Source organism: Canis lupus, chromosome 8 (assembly GCF_048164855.1).
Source record: "Canis lupus baileyi chromosome 8, mCanLup2.hap1, whole genome shotgun sequence".
Lineage (NCBI taxonomy): Eukaryota > Metazoa > Chordata > Mammalia > Carnivora > Canidae > Canis > Canis lupus.
In genome coordinates this window covers 70,030,829-70,051,630 of record NC_132845.1, presented here as the reverse complement: position 1 = coordinate 70,051,630, position 20,802 = coordinate 70,030,829, and the positions used below count along the sequence as shown (strand labels likewise).

General features: G+C 53.7%; 1 protein-coding gene and 1 long non-coding RNA gene across 5 annotated transcripts; one reads left to right on the top strand and one right to left on the bottom strand.

The window, feature by feature from the left end:
* Positions 1–926: 926 nt before the first annotated feature.
* Positions 927–12,796, bottom strand: ORAI2 (ORAI calcium release-activated calcium modulator 2). Of its 2 annotated transcripts, none has more exons than XM_072837373.1 (3): positions 12,648–12,796; positions 9,162–9,449; positions 927–4,070 (listed from the first exon to the last, which is right to left on the bottom strand). In XM_072837373.1, the coding sequence occupies exons 2-3, from the start codon at positions 9,384–9,386 to the stop codon at positions 3,531–3,533; spliced, it is 765 nt and encodes a 254-aa protein (XP_072693474.1). In that variant the 5' UTR covers positions 9,387–9,449; positions 12,648–12,796; the 3' UTR covers positions 927–3,530. The 2 variants fall into 2 exon arrangements, with proteins under 2 accessions (XP_072693474.1, XP_072693475.1); XM_072837374.1 differs by having other exon boundaries at positions 9,162–9,399.
* A 161-nt stretch (positions 12,797–12,957) lies between these two features.
* Positions 12,958–15,977, top strand: LOC140639038 (uncharacterized). 3 transcript variants are annotated; one of them, XR_012035912.1, is made up of 4 exons: positions 12,958–13,231; positions 13,489–13,632; positions 14,564–14,772; positions 15,768–15,977. It is a non-coding gene; the product is annotated as an uncharacterized lncRNA (long non-coding RNA). The 3 variants fall into 3 exon arrangements; XR_012035913.1 differs by lacking the exon at positions 14,564–14,772; XR_012035914.1 differs by lacking the exon at positions 13,489–13,632 and having other exon boundaries at positions 12,958–13,292.
* The last annotated feature ends 4,825 nt before the right edge of the window (positions 15,978–20,802 follow it).

Below are 20,802 nucleotides of genomic sequence, written 5' to 3'. Positions count from 1 at the left end.
GCGCCGTCCTGTGCCACTTGCCCCAAGGGGCCCCACCCAGGGCTCTGTGGACCCTACCTCTCCACCTTCAGGAGGCATGTGAGTCAAGACAGCCTTGTATGGTTTGGCTGCACTCGCTGGGGAAATGGCTGTGGAGTGGACTTGCTGGACACGGGCTTTGTGCTGAACCCAGCCCTTCTCCAGACCTTCTGGGATGTGCTCCTCCTGAGCGGAGGGGCATGTGCCCCCCACAACAGATTGGCAGGCCTTGTCCATGCAGTGGTGTCGGCTGCTTGGCATACCTGATTCCTAGGAGCCTCTTAGGCTGAAGTGCTGCAGGTTAAAAATAATAAGAGACATCCTTTCCTAGATGGGGACCTCAATGGATAACAGTTACAAAACAGAATGTCTGGCAGCTTCTTGTGAGTGTCACTAGGCTGAGGGAGGGATTCCTGCTGCCTGGCTGGACCCCGGTCCTGACCCCAGCGCCACAAGTACCTGGGATAAAGAAGGCACCACGGGACTAGAGCTTCAGTGGCTTCTCACCTGGAGGGTATGGGGACCTTCAAGCTGATCCTGTTCAGACAGGCTCTGCTGGCACTCAGCCACCTGTGGGGCTGTCCCTTGCTGTGTTTCTAGAAAGAGAGAGTCCCGCTGGGGAAGGGAAGCAGCAGGCAGAGATGCTCCATTCTCTCGGGGCCCCCCTTGGAGGGAGCCTCCCTGCATGTCTGGGGCCAAGCACCCTGCCAGCCCACTCCAGAGAAGTCCACTCCCTCGCCTGGGAAGCTTGTTAAGACCTGAGGCCTGTGACCAGCAATCAGGAGGAGGCAGGAGGGGCTGCAGGAGTAGTAGTCTGCCTTCCAGGATGCGGCTGACACTGGGGAGGAGCCAGGGGCTTCCACCTGTCACCTTTGTCCACGGCGCTCCGCCAAGAGCAGAGAGGGCGCTTCACAGCTTCACTGGTTTATTCAGTTCAATCCAGGGTGACTGTTTTCAAACCCCCCACACAGGACAGGAGTTGTGCACACCACACGTGATCTCCAGTGTCACACGTAACGAATGAATCAGCACGAGACAGGTAACCACTTCTGCCGAGCCCTGATGCACTCAGACTCACACAGTTTTCGCCTCAACACACTTTCCTAGAAGACACTAGAATACATTCTGCCCTCGCAGTTTCTAAAATAGAAACGCCGGAGTTTTGGAACTTCTGGTCAGGTACTAAATGGAGACTGTGTTCCACTTTGGAAAGGGCCTCAGCGTATCTGCGGGCGCTTGTTTCCTGAGCACCAGGCAGGCTCTGCTCTGAGGAAAATAGGGCAAGCCCTCACTGGCTCCGGGTGGCGTGCGCGGTGCCTCCGCCCTGTGGCCACTGCGCCTGGAACCTTCACAATCGGGTTAAACCTTCAGAAACCCCCTTTCCAGCTTGTAACCTGCTGTCTCTCCACCCACCCTCCAGCCTGCCCCGCTGAGTTGTCTGCAGCTGATCCTCCATCTCCCCCGAAGCTCCGGGGCTGCCCTGAGATTCTTCTCCGACCGCCAGTCCCCAGACCCGTAGTCCTGTCTGTTCCCACAAATTCCACTTGCCCCGTGCCCTGGGAGCTGGGAGATCACTCTGGATCAAAGAGGACAAGAACTACATTCTCCTAATCAGCGTTAAAAACACGGATGCGGCGTCTTTCCTACCCAGGTGGCACCGTCACAGGTAACCCAGCCACTAGCCCTGTGCGGCGAGGCCGGAAGAGCTGCCTGCGGAGCAAGCATTAACAGGCACCCAGCTGGCACTGGGGGGTGCCTTCCAGTCTGGGGAGCCTGGCACGTCTGGCACACTTGGGGCAGGGGCACAAGACAGCCCTTCTCAAAAGGCTCAGGGAGAGAAAGGGCCCGCTGCCCGCTCCCAGCTGTGGAGAGGAGCCAGCCCGTCTCGTCCCTGCCAGGACACAGGGAGGCTGTCTCACAGTGACGTGGACACAAAGCGAGTACATAAGAAGCCAGACAAGCCTTTTCAGCGAAGCTCCAGGAAAGAACAGACATGCACTAGAGAGCAAGCAAGCAAGGACAGAGGTCTGCAGAAGGCAAGGAACATGCCCAAGAAAGGTGCTAGGCTCTCGTCTGGCTCCAGGGAACCCGATGCCCAGGCTCCCATGATGTCCCGACTTACACCTGTGACTCCCGGCACAGCTCCCAGACAGCCCAGACAGTTGGCATTTTGGTTATGTGTTAAGGTTTATGACCTCCACAGTATGTCATGTTCCCAGCAGCTGCAGCCAGGCTAGCCAGGATTTCTTGGCATAGGCAACCCAGACCCCACAGAGTGAGCAGTCCACAGAGGTGCCATCAGAGCATGACGCCTGATGACAATGAAAACAAAGGCTCCCTCTCAAGGCTGCTGCTGGCTGATGTGGTAAACATGGTTTTTAAAAGCAGCTCGGGGTGTGGCATGCTCACCGATAGGCTGAGCTGTCATATATATGTGCACAGCCCAAGAACCTGAGCTCAGGTCCAGTGAGAACATCTGAGCCCACCCTGCACGTGGCCATGGAAATGTGTGAGCTGGGCCCCTGCATGTGGCTGAGAAGACTGGGGGTCCCTGCAGGGGAGCATTATGTGGGGTGTTGTCCTCCCTGTGGTTGCTGCATTTGGCCAGCTCAGGCCAAAGGCCTCATCTAGACAGAAAGTCCCCCAGGTTGTGCCCTCCTGCCACCTGGGGTCACAGGCAGGTACCTTTGGCAGCCGAAGCATGGAGGGGCAGTTGCTTGGGGCTCAGAGGCCATCTTGTAACCCAAAGATAGAGGCCTCTGGACTGTGGGCCCTTTCCCCAACCTGGTGGCTTTGCTGGGTCAACGTGACCAGGGTTCCAGGCTGGCTAGAAGAGGGAATTTGAGCCTGGTGTACCTCAGAGCACCCCTCAGTTAAAAGTCTCCTCAGGTGGGCATCTCACACGGGATGCCTGCAGACGTGCCTCCCCAGCCCTGCCAGGCTTCCACCCTTGAAAGTCTCCCCCTGGGCCTGAGCACTGCCCTCACCTGCCAAGCAGACACTTGATCCAGGCTCCTGCCTCTCCCCTGGAAGCCTGGTCACCTATTCCCCCCAGGACAGGGGAGGGAAGCACCAGGCCAAGCTGTGGGCCCCCCTGCTGCCCCAAGACCCACCTCAGGTGTCACAGGGCAAGCCCTTCTCTGAAACTCTCAGCCCTCCCCCGACTCTCCCGGCTGCTGGTTCCACGTTGCTGAGATTGCCTGTGACAACCATGTGCTGCTTGGAGCCGGGTCTCCTGCCGCAGGAAATCCCCAGGCCCCAGGCTTTTTTTTTTTTCCCCCTCTAAGCTCTTAGCAACCGAGTCTCTCTTTTTACTACAAATTTCTATTTTCTGCGGGAGGATCACCCGGGCCGGGTGTTCCGGAATTCAGACGGGAGGAGGGGATACGACTTTGGTCTCGAACTCTGTGGCAGTGTCACAGTGGTGCTATTCCCGGGAGGCAGACAGGCAGTCGATCCTGGTGGGCTCCATGGTGGCGGCAGCACTGGCCTCTGCCCGGGGCACCATGCCCTCACACGACCTGCAGGCTGCGCTCATGCCCGTCCAGCTGCACCTTGAGTTTGTGCAGCTCTTCGATCTCACGGTTGTGCCGCTCAGTCTTGTGGCGCACCAGGGAGCGGTAGAAGTGGATGGTGAAGACCACGAAGATGAGGCCCACGGGCACCATGATGATGGTGGACACGAGGGCAGCTTGCCAGCCTGTGTGGCCACCGGGGCCAGGTGGGGGGCCGGGCTGGCGGCGCGCATCTACGGGAAGGAACTTGATCCAGCAGAGCAGCACCACCTCGGCCAGGAAGAGCAGGATGCCCAGCACGGTGGAGAAGCCCCAGGCCAGCTCGATGTAGGGGTGCATGCGCTCGTGCGGCGACTCGCTGATGGAGTTGAGATTGTGGATGTTGCTCACAGCCTCTACGTTGGGCAGGATGCAGGTGCTGATGAGCAGGGCAAAGAGGTGCACGGCCACCAGCACCGTGGTGCAGGCGCTGAAGGCGATGAGCAGCGGCCTGGGGTACTGGTACTGCGTCTCCAGCTGCACCTCTACCATGGCCACCTGCAACGCACAGTGGGCAGGGCTCAGCCAGGTGCTCTGGTACCAGGGCGCCCGCCTCGCTGTCCACACGCTTCAACTTCTGTTTTCTGCTGAGCTAGAGAACAGCTTGCTAAGGAAGAATCTCGCAGGTACAGGAGAGATTAAAGCAGAGGGTGGGGAACGGGGGGGGGGGGCTCACCCCACTTCCCAGGGGCCTTCCCAGTGCTGACCCAGGACCAAGGCCACGCTTGCCAGGAACCAGTGGTTTGGCTGCTGGCATCAGCAGGGCTCCACCACCGAACTGCTGTTTTTCAAAAAATAAAACACTAATCTTTCAAAGGGTAACAAGAGAAAAGTAGTAACGGGGGCTCCTGGGGCCCCCAGACTCCCAAGCTGCACACCTGGACAGCCTCACACGGACCATCGGGTATACCTGGCAGTGGAGACCAGACGCCCCGGGGAGGACCCGCATCCTGAATGCCAAGAATGGTGACAGGAATGAGGGCATAGGTGGTGGGGGTGGTGGTGGGGGTTGGGGGAGGGGGCTGAGCTGGGCAAAGAGCTGAGTCATCACCGCAGTCACAGGAAGCCAACGCCAATAGCTAAGTCCAGAAATGGATAAATCTAGAAACAGCAGTCTGGAGAAAGTTATTCAGAAAGCAGGGGCCTGGAGGCGCTGCCCCTGGGCAGGGGGTGGGGCTGCTTATCAGCCTCCCTGCACTCTTTCCTTTGTAAACTGTAAGCATGTATTAACTTTGATAAAATAAAAACTTTTTATCATTTTTTTCTTAACTAAAAGACTTTTTCAGAGGCGCCTGGGTGGCTCAGTCAGTTGAGCGTCTGCCTTTGGCTCAGGTCATGATCCCAGAGTCCTGGGATCGAGTCCTGCACTAGTCCCCTGCTCAGTGGAGAGCCTGCTTCCCCCTCTCCCTCTGCAGCTCCCTTGCTTGTCTCTCTCTCTCTCTCTCTCTCTTACTGTTAAATAAATAAAATTTAAGAAAAAAAATTTTAAACAATAAAAAAATTTTTTAACTCACAACCCCAAGATCATGAGTCACATGTCTTATTGACTGAGCCAGCCAGGCATCCCAAAAACTAGTTTTAAATAAAAGGTAAATGGGCACCTGGGTGGTATAGTCGGTTAAGTGTCTGACTCCTAGTTTCTGCTCAGGTCATGATCTCAGTATCATGAGATTGAGCCCTGCATCCAGGCTCTGATCAGGGGAGTCTACTTGAGATTCTCTCCTCCTCCCGGTACCCCTCCCCCTACTCGGGTGTGCTCTCTCTCTCTCTCCTTCTCTCTCTAATAAATAAATAATTCTTTAAAAATAAAAGGAAAAAAGATCCACAGGGGGAACCAGAAGCCCCAGCCTATCTCTGTGGCAATGAATAGCCAGCAAGGCAGGATCTACTCACTGCAAGCCTTTCTGAGGGGCTTGCTTTCTTTTTCTTTCTTTTTTTTTTTTTTAAAGATTTTATTTATTTATTTATTCATGAGAGACACAGAGAAAGAGGCACAGACACAGGCAGAGAGAAGCAGGCTCCATGCAGGGAGCCCAACATGGGACTTGATCCCAGAACTCCAGGATCACGCGACTCCAGGATCACACCTGGGCGGAAAGCAGATGCTCAATTGCTGAGCCACCCAGGAGTCCCTCTAAGGGGTTTTCAAACCACAGACTAGGAAGCATGCTCCTGCCTTGCCTCCCCCAGGGGAGACCTGGTCCACGGAGACTGGCTCCCACTGTGCCCTGGCACCCCCCCACCACTCCCCACCCAGCACTGTGGACTTCCCTGGATGGTTCAGTCTAGGCCTCGCAAGGACTCTGGGGCTCCGGGTACCCAGAGGTAAGAAACCAGATCAGTCAAGGAAGGAGGATGGGAAGGCAGAAAGAAGCCAGAAGAAGGTTTTTCTACCCACTGTTTGCTTCTTAGACCTAAGACATCCCATTTTTTAAATTTTACAAGAAAGATTTCGCTACTTGTAGCAACTACCACCTTCTAGAGTGAGAGACGCATCCTCTCAGCAGAGACGGAACATTGGGTAGGTAAAAAGAAGACACGGCAGTCCTAGTGGACCACAGCTGAACAGAAACTCAGAAGTGATGAGTGCTCCATACAGAGAGTCGCCCTACCACACAGGCTGAGGGGCGCTCTTTTTTCAGTGCCCTTGTGGCCTGAGCAGGCTCTTGTTACCACAAAGGACATGGCTCAGTCGAAGGAGGTTGTAAACCACAGAGGGCACAGAGGTAAGCAAAGATAATTAAAAGTCCTACAGCAGAAAAAATGGTTTTGGTCACCCTTCAGGAGAGAAAAGGCCAAAGGCCTTTTCAGTGTGTTTATGCAAAGGTTTTATGAGGAGGCCTCGGATCACTGGTTCTGTGTGTTCGCAGAACGATAAACATGAAGAAACAGGCTCAAGGCTGGGCATAAGTGCTTGCTGTTGGACCAAAGGACAGCTCTGCAATTCTTTTTTTTTTTTTTTTAATTTTTATTTATTTATGATAGTCACAGAGAGAGAGAGAGAGAGAGAGGCAGAGACACAGTCAGAGGGAGAAGCAGGCTCCATGCACTGGGAGCCCGACGTGGGATTCGATCCCGGGTCTCCAGAATCACGCCCTGGGCCAAAGGCAGGCGCCAAACCGCTGCGCCACCCAGGGATCCCTGCAATTCTAATTAGGGGATACATAACATGAAGGGAGAGGCTCCACGGAGCAAAGTGCCTGTTTTCATTGCTTCTCGTTCCTGCCCCTTGGTCGGCCACGGTGTCTGTGGCTGGAACGCCATCGGACGATCTGTCTGTATGTGTCTGGTTTCTCCCAAGCTGTGCCACCATCTGAATCATTACCTGGCCTACTGGCAGCGAGTTACTCTAGTCAAGTGGGCGAGCTGTTGCTTTCCCCACCCCTGGTCTTCATGCCCACGCTGTTTCTACGGCTTTCCAGTTTTCCCTGTTACGGCTGCATCTCTGGTGTGTACTAGGCTGTGGCAGCCTCCCCGAGAGGAACCCTCTAGAAGAGAAGGTGAGGGCACTGCACAGCTTCTGAAATGTATCTCGGACTACTCAAGGGAGCTGGTAGAGGAGACAATCCATAAATGCTGAAGAAATGAATTATTATGGCAACTGTGACCACCATTGCCAAGCAAGGGATGGACTCTGCACTCTGTGGTCACTATTTCTTCCTTTCTTTTAAAAGGCTTATTTATTTGAGAGAGAGAGAGCGTGCACGTGCACAAGCAGGTGGAAGGGCAGAGGCAGAGGGGGAAGCAGGTTCCCCAGTGAGCAGGGAGCCCAATGCGGGGCTCGATCCCAGCACCCTGAGATCTGAAGGCAGACGCTTCACAGCTGAGCCATGCAGATGCCCCTGTGGTCACTATTTTCATTCTAAGACCACAACCCTGCGGGCTGCCACTAAGTTTCAACTAGTCCTCCAGAATTCACTCTTTGTTTTACAATCTGATGAACGGGGCTTGTTTTCCAATTTTAAATGAATAGTTTTGGAGGTTCCAATCGGGGCTTCCCCTTTTGTTGGCTGGGAAAACAGTGAAGCTTCTCTAAGTCTGGAGATCCAAATGCTTGGAAGGCAAGGGTCTAAACAGACAACTGCAGACAAGAAGTGACTTCCAAGACCTGGGCCCCACACACAAAGGAAACTGTCTTACTGCATCAGGTCATGAGATACTCCCCATGATTTGTTTTCCAGAGTCACAAAAATAATAAGAGCAGGCCAGACAGACAATGCAATCCTGTAATTCTGTGGTGCAGAAAACAAGGTCTCATTTTTATAGTGACGTTTGATACTTCTCACACCTATTCCTTCAAATTAAGCTTGAGAAACCATTCTGTCTTCTGCATGAGATGGAAACCACGGGAAGAAAATCACCATAAGCCACAGTTGTGCACCATATAATCATACCCTTTTGATGTTAAAAATAAGTAAATCAATACCACGTAACACCTAAATAAAGCCTTTGCTTTAAACTACAGACCTCAACCCAGACTTATTGCCTCTAAGCTTGTGACCTCTGCACACCCTGACTATGCAGGCTCTTGGTTTTCCAAGGGTGGCCTGTACCAATGGGTGAGCAGGCCCCAGCCACAGTGGCCACCGTGGTCACTCTGACAGCTTATTTTCTGTCTCCAATCTGGGCTTCGGCAAAATAACAATCGCTTTTTACATTACAGAAAAAAAAAAGTATTTCTACCCGAGAGACACAACATACAACAACAGAGAAAGAGGGGTGGTCACCCTGTTGTTCTCACTCAGAATCCTGGCATCTTCAGCCTCTGGCACAATCCCCTGAAGGGATGTGGGTCAGGGCGTTGAAGCCAACAGGTGACATGGCCCTTCTCAGGGCACGTGCTTCTGCTCGAGACTGACTCTTGTCCTGGGGAGTGACTCAAGGAAAGCTGCGGCCTGGCAGCCAGGAAGGAGTCAGGCCAGAGGCTCTGCTTCATCACTAAGAGGTCACATTTGAGGGGCACTGGCATCCTGAGCTGGGCTACCCTGAGCAAACCCCAATCCATCCCACGGTACTACTCAAATCCTTCAGATTTCCAAACTCTTGTTTGGTGGTACCCGGGATGGGGCAGACATGGGGACCTTCCTCCTTTACACTGAAGCTATTTCTTTTTTTTTTTTTTTTAAGATTTTATTTATTTATTCATAGACACACAGAGAGAGAGGCAGAGACACAGGCAGAGGGAGAAGCAGGCTCCATGCAGGTAGCCCGATGTGGGACTCGATCCCTGGTCTCCAGGATCACACCTCAGGCTGCAGGCGGCGCCAAACCGCTGCGCCACCGGGCTGCCTCACTGAAGCTATTTCAATTGCTCTCAACTTCCCTGCCAGGTAACTGCTTTGTGGGAATGTCAGAAGGGGACATCCTGGGGCCTCTGGGGCTTGGGGACTCTCCTGGGCCCCTAGACAACCCCTCCAGTTGACGGAGAAGCCCTCCTCGCAGGTGCTGAGCTGGGGGGGACCTTCTAAGGGTCCATCCTTGCAGCCAGTAGGGCCTAGAGGGAGTGCTTTGCTCCCTGAAGCATCACGGGGTGGCGACAGCAGAAGCCCACTTTGCAGGTGGCAGGCCCCACCACGTGTCTACACTCACCATGGCGAAGCCTGAGAGGAGGGCAGAGGTCCGGCTGGAGGCTTTCAGCTTGGCTCTGCTCAGGTAAAGTTTCCTCCAGGACAGGGCCTGCACAGAGTGGTGGTTGGAAGTGACCAGTTCCAGGTAGCTGCGGCGCACCCAGTCTCGGTAATCCATGCCCTTGTGGCCCGGTTCAGAGCAGGCAGGAGTGGAGGGGTCCACAGGCACGTTGAGCTCGGCGCTCATGGTGGGAGCCAGGCTGGGGGCAGGAGAGAAACACTCTTAGGCATCCCAGAGGGTTCCCGAGACCTGGAAGGGCCAGAAGCCAGGCAAGTTAACTTTCTCTGGGACCTGCTGTATACACCCTACACCAGAGGTGGTGTGAGTATGATGTACCCTGAGCCCTGCACAGGATTGTGGGGAACCTCTGCTGGGGAGGAGGGCCAGGAATGCATTTCTAGTAACCCCCCGACCTGGTCACTATCCATCGTGTCTCCACAAAGCTAATAATCCAGCCTTCCATCCTATATCAGAAAGGCTCCAAGCAAGTGTGCCTTGTGGGTGAATGGAACTCCAATGTTAGCCAAAAGCACCGAACGAATCCTCCAATTTGTCCCCTATCTTCAGGGAACAGGGAGTTACAGCAAGATCCTAGGATCTAGTTGCCAAGCCCGGATTTGATCCTACTGTGTGACCCTGAGCACATCTGAACTCTCCGACCCTGGGCATCTTCCAGTGGGGACATCCCTACCCTCACAAGACACTTAAACAAAATAACTGCTTCTCATGCCCAAGTGCCAGTCACGAAAAACACATTTCCAAGCAGGGTCTCAAATCCAACTTAGATTTTAATCAGTGAAGTTCACCCCCAGAAATACTTGGTTTACGTAACTAAAGGAAAGCCACATCCAGGCTGTAATGGAAACTGTGAGCAAAAGGAAAAACCGAATCCACCGAGAGGAGCACATTTGACGGAGAAATGGAGGCTACAGACGTCTGCAGTCATCCCAGGTAGATACCTGGTTTGACAGTAACACAGAATAAAGATCAGAAGGGCCAATCTGTCAAGATTTGTGAATTTAAACCCAAATCTCCACTAATCCAAATGGGGGATTGGCGGTTTCATGTGGCCCAAGGGGCTGGCCCATGCAGCAGCATGCCCGGATCGGCTCTAATTAATCTGTAGGGCAGACTTCAAGGGCACAGGCACCTCACAGCTCACTTGGCATCAGATATTAACTTGTACATTCAGGCCCGCATAGGCCCCATGAAAAGCCTACTTAAGGCTATTAAGAGCAGATCAGTGTTCCTAGATCCCAGGGAGCATGGCGGGGGTGGGGGGGTAAGGGATGCTTCCCATGGTCAGTGGCTGTGGAGATGTGCCAGATTTGATCCACCCATGACAATCTCTAAAAAAGGTTCTATGGGGAGATCCTGCAGTTGGGGAAAAGCTCTCTCTTTGGGGTGCCTTCCTCTTTGCTCTCTGCCAGGCTGCAGAGGTACAGCTTTTACTGACCAACAGGACCCTGGGGAACAGTTCTGTATTCTATTTCTGCCAGAGGATACCAATTACTAGGTCATGTCTAGGAATGTCGACTTGGGAGCCTTGGTCACTGCCCCTTCCCCGTGTCTGCAGCCAGCACCACTGCTTTCACGCACTTCAATCACTGAAACATCCCTTCCCTTGGGGAGAATTAAGAGATACGCTGCTCACTAATCCATCAGTTAACTCCAAATAATTTAGAATGCCATCATCTGGAAATTCACTTTTCCTTTTTTCTTTTCCCATATGTAACAAAGGTGAGCCGACAGGTATGAGGAGGACAGCATATGGCCGTGTGGATGGGTGGAAGGCACAACCTTTGCCCCCTCAGAGAATCCCTCCTCCAACCTCCATCGCACAGATGCTCACTGGGATCTCAGGTCAGGCTGCATTTGTTACTTAGGCATCAACGACGAAAATGGTGAGGATCCTATGAGTCCCTCCAAGGAACTCTGCCCAATGGGGGAGCAATTTAAGGGGGCGATTCTCACCTATTGAGCTAAATGCTGCTTTAGTGAAGAGGGTGTGAGAGCCAAGGGAGCAGAGGAGGGGGTGGCTGCCTCAGCCTCGGGAAGGGAGATGTCCTTACTGGGGAGCAAGGAGAGGGGACGAGGACGTTAGTAGTAAAGGCAGCACTGGCAAAGAGGGGCCCTCCCTCAAAGAAGAGAGGCTGCCTGCATGGGAGGGTTCCAAGAGGCAAGGGAACATGACAGAAGGCTGGCTGCAGAGGGGGTCAGGGAAATGTGGGTGGAAGGCAGGATGTGGGGAGGTGGGGGGCCGGGGGCAGCCCAGGCAGTATGAGTATGACTGTGCTGGGCTCCCTGGAGGGGCCGGGCTGCAGGGGCTTTGAAGGAACAGTGAAGGGGGCAGCCTGGGGTCAGGCTGGTCTCGGTGACTGCTGAAATGGTGGCTAAGGGACAGGAGGGCCTGGGAGCCTCCAAAGAGGTAAAGGCATGTGTGGGGTGAAGAAGAGGAAAGCCCAAGGACCATCAGTGGGCGTGGGCAGGGCTGACATTGGAGAGCGGACAGGGAGGCCTCTGGGCAGTGGCCAGGCAGTCTCGGGCCTGCAGATGTCCTCAGAGTGGCAGGGAATGGAAAGAAGGGCGGGCTGTGTGCTGCTGGGAGCCTGGGTCCTGAGGAGGCCTCTGGGTCCTGGAGATAGAGAGGCCACTTCCTGCTGAGGGAGCAGCCTGGACGGGATTCATATCCATCCCAACGTCCCAGCCCCAGGGTCCCACCTTGTGCCAGTCCTCCTCCCCCTACCCCAGGGAGAGGCAGAGTCCCGTCCTCACACTCCGGATGGAGTAGGGGCTGGGGTGGGGCAAGATGGAAATCGACATTTCTGTCAGGTGGCAGAGGCTCCAAAAGGTGCTCTCCTGCCTGAGCTTTGAAGGGTTTTTTTGTTTTTTATATATAAGGGGCAGTCACAGAAAAAGGCTCCTGGAGAATAACGGTGGCTCTCTGAAGACGAGCTGCTCTCCTTGGCAGGCCTGTCTGAAACAGTTCCAGGGGACAGTTTTGGGGTTTGCCTGTCTTAACTTCCTTTACACATCTGGGGCACGAGCAATGGCGAGTCTGTTCCTGACTCTGTCTTTGTCACAGCCGCGCGGGGAGGGCCCCCCGCAGCCCCCACGGGGCGGGTTCCCGGGGGCATCCACCTGCATCTCTGCCCCTTCCCCTAGGGAAGCCTCGGTAGCCGCAGGACCAGCACTCGGCCCCCGCCCCCGCCCCCGCCCTCCGTCCCGGATCTCAGCGCCTCCTCAGCGCCGCACCCGCCCGGGGACCCTGGACCCTGCAGCGTTGCGGCCACCTGGCCACCCTCCGACCCCGCGGCCGCCCCATCCCAAGCTAGCCCAACAGAAAGCCCATCCCCTCCCCTCGTCGAGTCTCCCGGTGCAATTCCGGTCCCCTAGCAGGGCGGGGTGCCCCCCACGCCCCGCCAACCCCCCACGGCGAGCACTCACCGAGCTGCCCCGCCCGCTCGCCCGGCTCGGCTCCGGCTCGGCTCCGGCTCGGGCTTGCGGCAGGCGGTGTGGCCGTGCTGCCCTGCGGCCCCGCGGCCCGGCCGGGGCGCTGAGCGCGGCCCCCTCCCTCCTTCCGCGCGTCCCGCCGGGTTCCCCCGGCCCCGCCCCCGCCGGCCGCCCCGCCCCCGCGGGCCACCGCAGCCGCTGCCAAGGCAACGGCGCGCCGCCGTCACGTGGTTGGCCCGTGGGGGCGCCACGAGCCACGTGACCCGGCAGGCCGGGAGGGAGGGGAGGGGAGGGGAGGGGAGGGCGGGGCGGCGCTCGCGGCCCCTCCTGGGGGCCCCGCGGCGTGGACCGGCCCTAGCCTGGACCGCCCGGGCCGGACGCCGGGGGGCAGGAGCCGCCAGACGTGCGCATCTCTCCGGTTCCTGGGCGCGCCGTGGGCCCCGGGAGCCCGGGTTGGCGCGCGGCGAAGGGGCCGGAAGCCTGGGCATCCCTCGCGCTCACCAGCCCCCTCCTTCTCCCGCGGGGGCGCCGGCAAACCTTGCGGCTGCGCTTTCCCTGGACAACAGGCCGAGGGCAGGGTGAGCCCCGCTCGGTTTGTGTGGGAGTCTCAGCACAGAGGGAGAGCACGGAGTCTCCGGGGTGAGCCCCAGACGATGCCCAGGACCAGCCGTGGCCAGTAGGAGGGGCGGGGAGAGGGAACAGGTGTCCCATTGTCAGGCCGCAGGGCGGGCGGGGTGAGGGGGCTGGAGTGGGGAAAGCTACACCCATTTGCCGGGTGGACGGTGGCGCGGGGTGGAGCAGGCAGGAACTGGTCAGGTGGTCGCCTGGTCCGCAGCCCCCACCCACAGGCCCAAGTGGACACGCGGGGTCCGAGCGCGGCTGCAGCTCGCTGGGCCCCTGATGGGCGTCCCCCGAGCTCCTCTACTGAGACACTCAAACAGGAACATTCTTTCAGGAAGTGCATACGAATAATTAAGAGGTGAGATGGGTTCATAGCAAGACCCGTGCCGGACCGCCCCTCACAGTCCTTCCCCTGTGCCCTACATAGGATTTTTCCATCTGTCACAACGCTATCCGACAGTGACACATTTATCTAAAGGAAAGAAAAATTCCACTCGTGTCAAGCAGTCCAAGTTTTCTGACAACTGTTAGGGGAGGTGAAGGATGTCAGGCCAAATTCATTTCTCTCTCAAGATATATTTCAGAGGCCATTGCTGAGAGCCAGAATGAGACCTTTTAATTCAGGAAGACATTTAAAAACAGACCACAGCATAGGAAAATCCCAGGGTCTGATTACTCACCCTCCGCCCAACACACACACACAGACACACACACACACACACACACACAGATGGGTATAGGAAAGGGATCATTTGAATTTCAGGGGACAAAATTCTCAAAACCAACAGCTCTTTGTAAAATGATCTGGAAAACAGGAAGAAACCCTTTGTAAACTACAGTCATTGCATCATACATGACCATTCTTTCCACAACAGAATCGCTTGCTTCAGTTTTCACCGTTGGAGTCTGACTGCACATCTTTTAGAAAGCTTCTGGTGCCAGTCAGTGGTGCCTCCACCCCCAAGCACACTTATCGAGCATGCCCAGACAGAAGCAAAATCTAAGTCATCATCACCAGTGCTTTTAGGAGCTGGTTTCCTAACCAAACACAGAAAATGGCTTTTTTTTTTTTTCCTCCCAGAAGATTAAGGAAGGTGCTAGCACTATGCTGAACAGAGAGGAACAGTTAGAATAGGATTAGTTGGAGGGCCCCTCAGGTGCACAGCTACACAGAGAAGGAGGGTCGGGCAAGGCCCATGGGTACCAGCCACCCAGCATGTCTGGGTGATACTCCCCGGGCTGTGATTTCCCGAGTAGTTTGGCCACAGCAAGTTGCTCCCTCTTCTCAGGCCTCAGCTTGAAAATCACCCAATTCTCCAAGGCACTGGAGGGGCCGGTTGAGCTCTGATCTTCCCATCAATGCACACCCTCCTGCAGTGAAGACCGTGGCCCCTGCTTCCCTCCTCCCTGGGTCTTCTTATTCAGGATGGCTGCTCAGCTGCTCTGGCCAATGTAGCCAGTCCCGACAGTTCTGCCCCCTTGGCCGTTGACTCCTATGGTTAGTCCTTGTCACTGCTCTTTAGGAGATCTTAAATTCACACCTCCCACTTCCTGACCCTTTCTCACTCCACTGCCAGCCTGTGCTGAGACACGCCCAGCCTCCCCTCCCACTCAGCCCCACTCCTTCCGACCTCTCCTGCCACCGCCTTCCGCCACCTCACGCCACTCTCTTCAAGCGAGCTGTCATCACCACTTCCTTCCCGGCCCTCTACAGCACACTGCCACTGTGATGCTAACTCCAGGACAGAGTTCAGCCGTGTCCTTTCATCCAGAAACGACTCTGTCCTTGTTCTGGTGACCTCACTAACCTGTGCAGGCCCCCCCTCTGCTGTACCCTAGATGTGTTTCTCCACTACCCTCCCCAGGGGGTCCCACCCACTCCCCTTGTTTCAAGGAGCCTGTTGACCCCAAATGGTCACCTCCAGCCCAGATCCCCCGCAGCCTGGCAGGGCATGTCCCCAGCATCCCCCCACCCTCCCGCTTGCAACACTCCCAGCTGAATTAATCTTTCCTCACTTGCCTGCTCCACCTCCTGGATCACCGGTCTTGGCATTACAGATCTGCTGCTGTCATTCCTGATTCCTCCCGAACGCATCCAGTCCTATAAATTCTCCTGTTTCTCCCTGGTCCCACCGGTCTCTCACTAGTTCAGGCCCTCGTCACCTCTGCTCTGCATTCCTGCAAAAGCTTGTCCCCTTCCCATCTAATCTCTGCACTGTAAGGTGGAAAAATCCCCATCTCTTCACGCCCCCCCCAGTCCCCCACCCCACCCTTCAGTTTTCCCTCCAGTTCCCTTAACCTAGTAATCCAGGCCATGACAGGACATCTGCTACTAATCCTTACTCCACTTGCTTTCTTAGAACTGCTATGAGCAACCCCGGAGCTCAGCCCAGCCCTATCCGTACCCCGGAGGCCTGGGTCACATGCTGCCATACTGTACCCAGTGCTACGCACCATCACAATGACCTTTCTCTTGTCTGTGTCTCTTATCAGATCTGGAGCTCCTTCAAGGCAAGGTCTACATCTTGCTCACCATCATCCCATTGCTGAGCCAAGTACACTTAGGAATCCTTCAGATTAAGTTTTTGGTCCTGTTCAACAAACATCTGCTATATTCTATGGAATAATTGAATCCAGGTCTCGGGACCTGCCCCAGGGTGTTCTCTTTACTGAAATATATTAAAATATGGTAATTGTAGCTCACTTGAGTCAAGTGTGCCAAACAGTAGACATGAACGAGCTTCCACAGGGAGAAGGCACACCTGTTTCCCACACCGCCGGAGGTTACGGTGCCCTCCCAGTTCGCTTTCCAAGCAGTCTGCAAGCGGATTTAGTTATATTCCTATTTCTGAAAGTCAACAAAACCTCACTCTAACTCAATTGAATAATTTGTTTTTCCAAAAAGATACATGTTGAAAATGGAAAGGAAACTTGAACTAGTAACAGCGCTCAACAGGTTCCAAACCAGTGTTTCTGAAGGTGTGGGGGTGCCTGTGGCAGAAGCTGTGGTGGGGCGAGGGAGGGGCCCTGTCTGAAATGCCTGAGTTGCGAGGAGACGGCCTCTGGGATGTGGCCAGGGAGCCTGGATGTCTGAGGCAGGCTCTGCTGCTGCCTGGAGCATCGCATCTGTCTTGCGTACACCTGCCCAGACTCTTCCTGCTACAGGCTGTTTTTCGGGTATGAGCGACTTCCCTGTTCGCTTTCAGGCACTGAGATTTGCTCAGTCACCTACCTGGACATCACTCAGCACCTGTGATGTCCCAAGCACCGTGCAGGCACTAGAGGTACAGCAAGAGAACAGGACAGGCAGGTCCTTGCTCTGGTGGTGCTCAGAGTTAAGTGGGGATGTGAGGGATGCTGGTGTGGCAGGGTGCAGACCAGTAAACAAGGGATGCGTGCTAGGAAGACAACGAAACACAACCAGGTAGGTGGAAAGCCAAGGCCTGACAGCACAGGAAGAGGCAGAGCAGGAGTGAGGATAGTGGGGCATGGACCCAGGCAGAGGCGGAGGTTCCAAAGGGAAGCCAAAGGCACAAATTCAGAAGACAGGGGCAGCCCGGGTGGCTCAGCGGCTTAGCGCCACCTTTGGCCTGGGTGTGATCCTGGAGATCAAGTTCCACATCGGGCTTCCTGCATGGAGCCTGCCTCTCCTTCTGCCTGTGTCTCTGCATCTCTCTGTGTGTCTCTCATGAATAAATAAATAAAATCTTAAAAAAAGTTTTTTAAAAAAAATTCAGAAGACATCGGTGAGGGTGGTATTTAAAGCCATGGGTTAGATTCAGATCTCCTTGGGGCCCGAGTGCTGACCATAAAAGGCAGTGCACTGGGTCACCCTAACATTTAGAATTTGAGCAGAGAAGCAAACCAGGGAAAGGCAGAAAGGCAGGAAGCAGTACTGTCAGGGATGCTAAGGGTTTAGGTTTCTAAACTGTACAGATGCTCCCAGGCCCTGGATGTGGCCAAATTGAAAGCTTTCAGTGGAATGATGGGGATGAAAACTTGGGAGAGGTGGAAGCAAACACAGAACTCTTTGGGAGTTCAGCTGAGAAGGGAGGAGATAAATGGGGTGGTAGTTTGCAGGAGAGCCTGGAGCAGGCCTTTGCTCTGTTGTCACAAATGGGAGACAGCAGAGCTGCTTGCAGCTGGGAGGGAGGGGGCGCACCAGGCACGGTGTTTGCAGGGCAAGCCTGGCAGTGCATGTGGTGGGGCAGGAGGGCTTGGCCTGAACTTCTGCTTTCTCTCTGCTCTGGGAGACAATTTCTTGCTGAGGGGGAAGAGGGCCGAGAAAGGACATGTAAAAGCATCTTTTAGATGGTAGAGGATGAATATATTAGGGAAGACCTAAGGAGAGGTGGGGAGTGCTGTTTCCCATGTGACTGCTATGGTCCTACATTCCAAGTCGGACTGGGGAGTCCAGTTCCTGATCCCCCAGGTGAGGTAAAGTCCCAATCACACAGGTAATACAGCACAAAGTACGTCTTTGCTTTAGGAAACACTGCTCTCTGGAAGCCTAGGCTTGCTCATGCACGTTCCCTCACTCTCCAAACACACGCACACAGTTGGTTCTCATTATTCATGGTAGTTATGTTCTGTAAAGTCACAGGGCCCTGAGTATTGATTAGTGAATAGTGAACCATCGCTGCTTGAGGAAATAGGGTTGTTTCCTCCCCCAGTCACATCACCCGATCAGCACGTAACCTTGTTTTATTTTTGTTTAGAAACACTTTAGTTGGGGGCACCTGGCTGGCTCAGTTGGTGGAGCAAGCAACTCTTTTATTTATTTAGTTTTATTTGGGGGAGAGGGGCTGAGGAATGGGAGAGTCTCAAGCAGACTCCACACTCAGTGCGGAGCCTGGCACAGGGCTTGATCCTCTGACCCTGAGATCATGACCCGAGTTGAAATCAAGAGTTGGAAAAAAAAAAAAAAGAGTTGGACGCTTAACCTACTGAGCCACCTAGGCTAGAGTTGCTAGCCACCTTGAGCATGCAACTCTTGATCTTGAGGTTGAGTTTGAGCCCCACGTTGGAGTGTAGATTACTTAAAAATAAAATCTTAAAGAAAAAATAAAAACACTTGTGTTAATATGTATTGATTCATTAATGACAAACTCGCAGCCAACAGCACTGTAACTCATGCCTGAACGAAGCTTATCTAAGGCACATCTGGTCTTGTGTTTACGACACTAGACAGTACTTTGAGTACTATGCTTTGGGGCCATTTTAAAAATGGCAAAATCATCAAGGAAAAAGCAAAAAATGGGGATCTCTGGGTGGCACAGCAGTTTGGCACCTGCCTTTGGCCCAGGGCGTGATCCTGGAGCCCCAGGATCGAATCCCACGTCGGGCTCCCAGTGCATGGAGCCTGCTTCTCCCTCTGCCTGTGTCTCTGCCTCTATCTATCATAAATTAAAAAAAAAAAAAAAAAAAAAAAGATAAAGCAAAAAATGCAAAAAATCTGCCATTAAATAGACACATGAGCTGAGCAGGAAGGTAGAGCATTGCCTTGTTTGAACTCAGCTGGAAACAATGCATTTTTTACCACTCTGTGCATGTCTGCAGATGACCTCAAAATTACAAGTACTCATCTTGGGGTTACAGGTGTTAGTGAACAGGTGAATTCACAAATGGAGAGCTTAGGAACAATAAATGGCCTTCAGCCTAAAGCTCTGGCACCAAAAGAGATGCCCTGGGCCTCTCTCCCTACCAGGTCCAGGCTACACACAGCTTCTCCCTAGAGCAGCACAGCATTATGGTGCAGGGGCTGGAATTCTGGGAGGATTCTGGGAGTCACAGTGCTGGGGTTCAAATGTCAGCTCTGCCACTTACTTGCTGGGTGACCTGGGCAAATTTCCATACTGCTCTGTGTGTATAAATCTTGTTTGGTAAACCTATGAGGAACATCTGATTAAAGGACAGAATATTCTAATACAAATAACTTTGGCGGGCACAAGGGTGTCTCATGAAGTGCTCAATAAAAATGTGGGGAGCAAGTAAGTGAACAGAGTCAATCAGAGTTCTTCTACATGAGGTTTCCTGAGACAACCAAGTCATGCACACCTTTGTGGATCAAGCCCAGATTTACCCCCACCCATGAGCCAATTAATGAGGGCATTACTGAATGATTAACTTCCCATCATGGCTTTTTTTGGTGGTGGTGGGGGGTGTCTCTCTATCTTCCACTCCCTTCTCAATGATGACATCTAACTTCCCTTTTCTCAAACAATACTCTGAAGACCATCATTCAACCCAAGGTACTGACAGCCTCTTAAAAATTGCCAGAAATTGCTATAGACATTTCCTACCTAAACATCCTCTTCTGAAACCTAGTAAAGGTGTAGAACATAAACCTCCAATCTAGCATCCTGTTATCTGTCCCAGCGTTGACCCTCCGTCCCACACACTTCTGCGTTGTCATTGAGCTATTGGCCAGGTGCACTGGGCAGAGGTAGCATCAGAACAGGAATACCTGGCGGGGGGGAGGGGTGTCACATCTGGGTGGCTCAGTTGGTTAAGTGTCTGACTTCTGCTCAGGTCATGATCTCAAGCCCCACACTGGGATCCATGCTCAGCAGGGAGTCTGCTTGTCTCTCTCCCTCTGCCATTCATGTTCTCTAATAAAATCTTAAAAAAAAAAAAAAAAAAAAAGGAACTGGAATACCTAGGTCTTCAGGCTCCAAGTTCTAGCACTGTCGACAGCCTCCAGGGCAAGAGAACATCCACGAGATGCAGGCTACAGATTCAAAGCAAGAGTTGTGACACACATCTTGTGGGAAGATAAGGAAACCAACAGTATAAAGATAGTGGAACAAAAAATAAACACAAAACTAACTAGCCAGTCCCTGACAAGAGAAACACAGGTTCCAAAATGTAGAGCCACGGGGTATGCTAATTTACTAGGGCTGATTTTCCATTTCAGCTTCCTGGGAAAGAAAGATTCCTGTGGCTTGAATTGCTTAAAGTACAGAAGTGATCACAGATGTCGCCTGGCTCAGGGTGGGGCCAGGAAAATCCATACTGCAAAAATTAAAAACAAGTAAAATGCTTCTTAGTTTCCCTTAGCTCAAAACCTATTTCCTTAATTCTATCAAACTCCATAAAAGGCATAAAATATACTTAGAAACTTGGAACTAGAGATAAATAACCCCAAAAGTGAGCACAGGCTCTAATTCAAACCATCTCTGTCCCTCCTGCTGGCCTGAGAGGCTGCCCCTGGTCACCTCACACTTTGTTCAGCTCCCCTTTTAACACAGGAAGAAAATGCAGCTTTTAGCCAATTCACTCCCTCCCTTCCAGTTGGGCCAGGACTCCCCATACTCTGCTCTGGTCCAGTCCAGCATGGATTCTCTACCTGCTTATTTTCTAGTCTGTTTTTCTCAAAAGCTCCCTTCATACACCAAGTTGCCCTTCCTATGGCTTGGCCCCCGGGCTGAGCCCCACATCTGCCTTTGCACATGCCTCCCAATTTACACTTGTTGCCTGGGGGGCTGATGGGCAACAGCATGTATCACGGGGTACAGTCTGCCTCTCA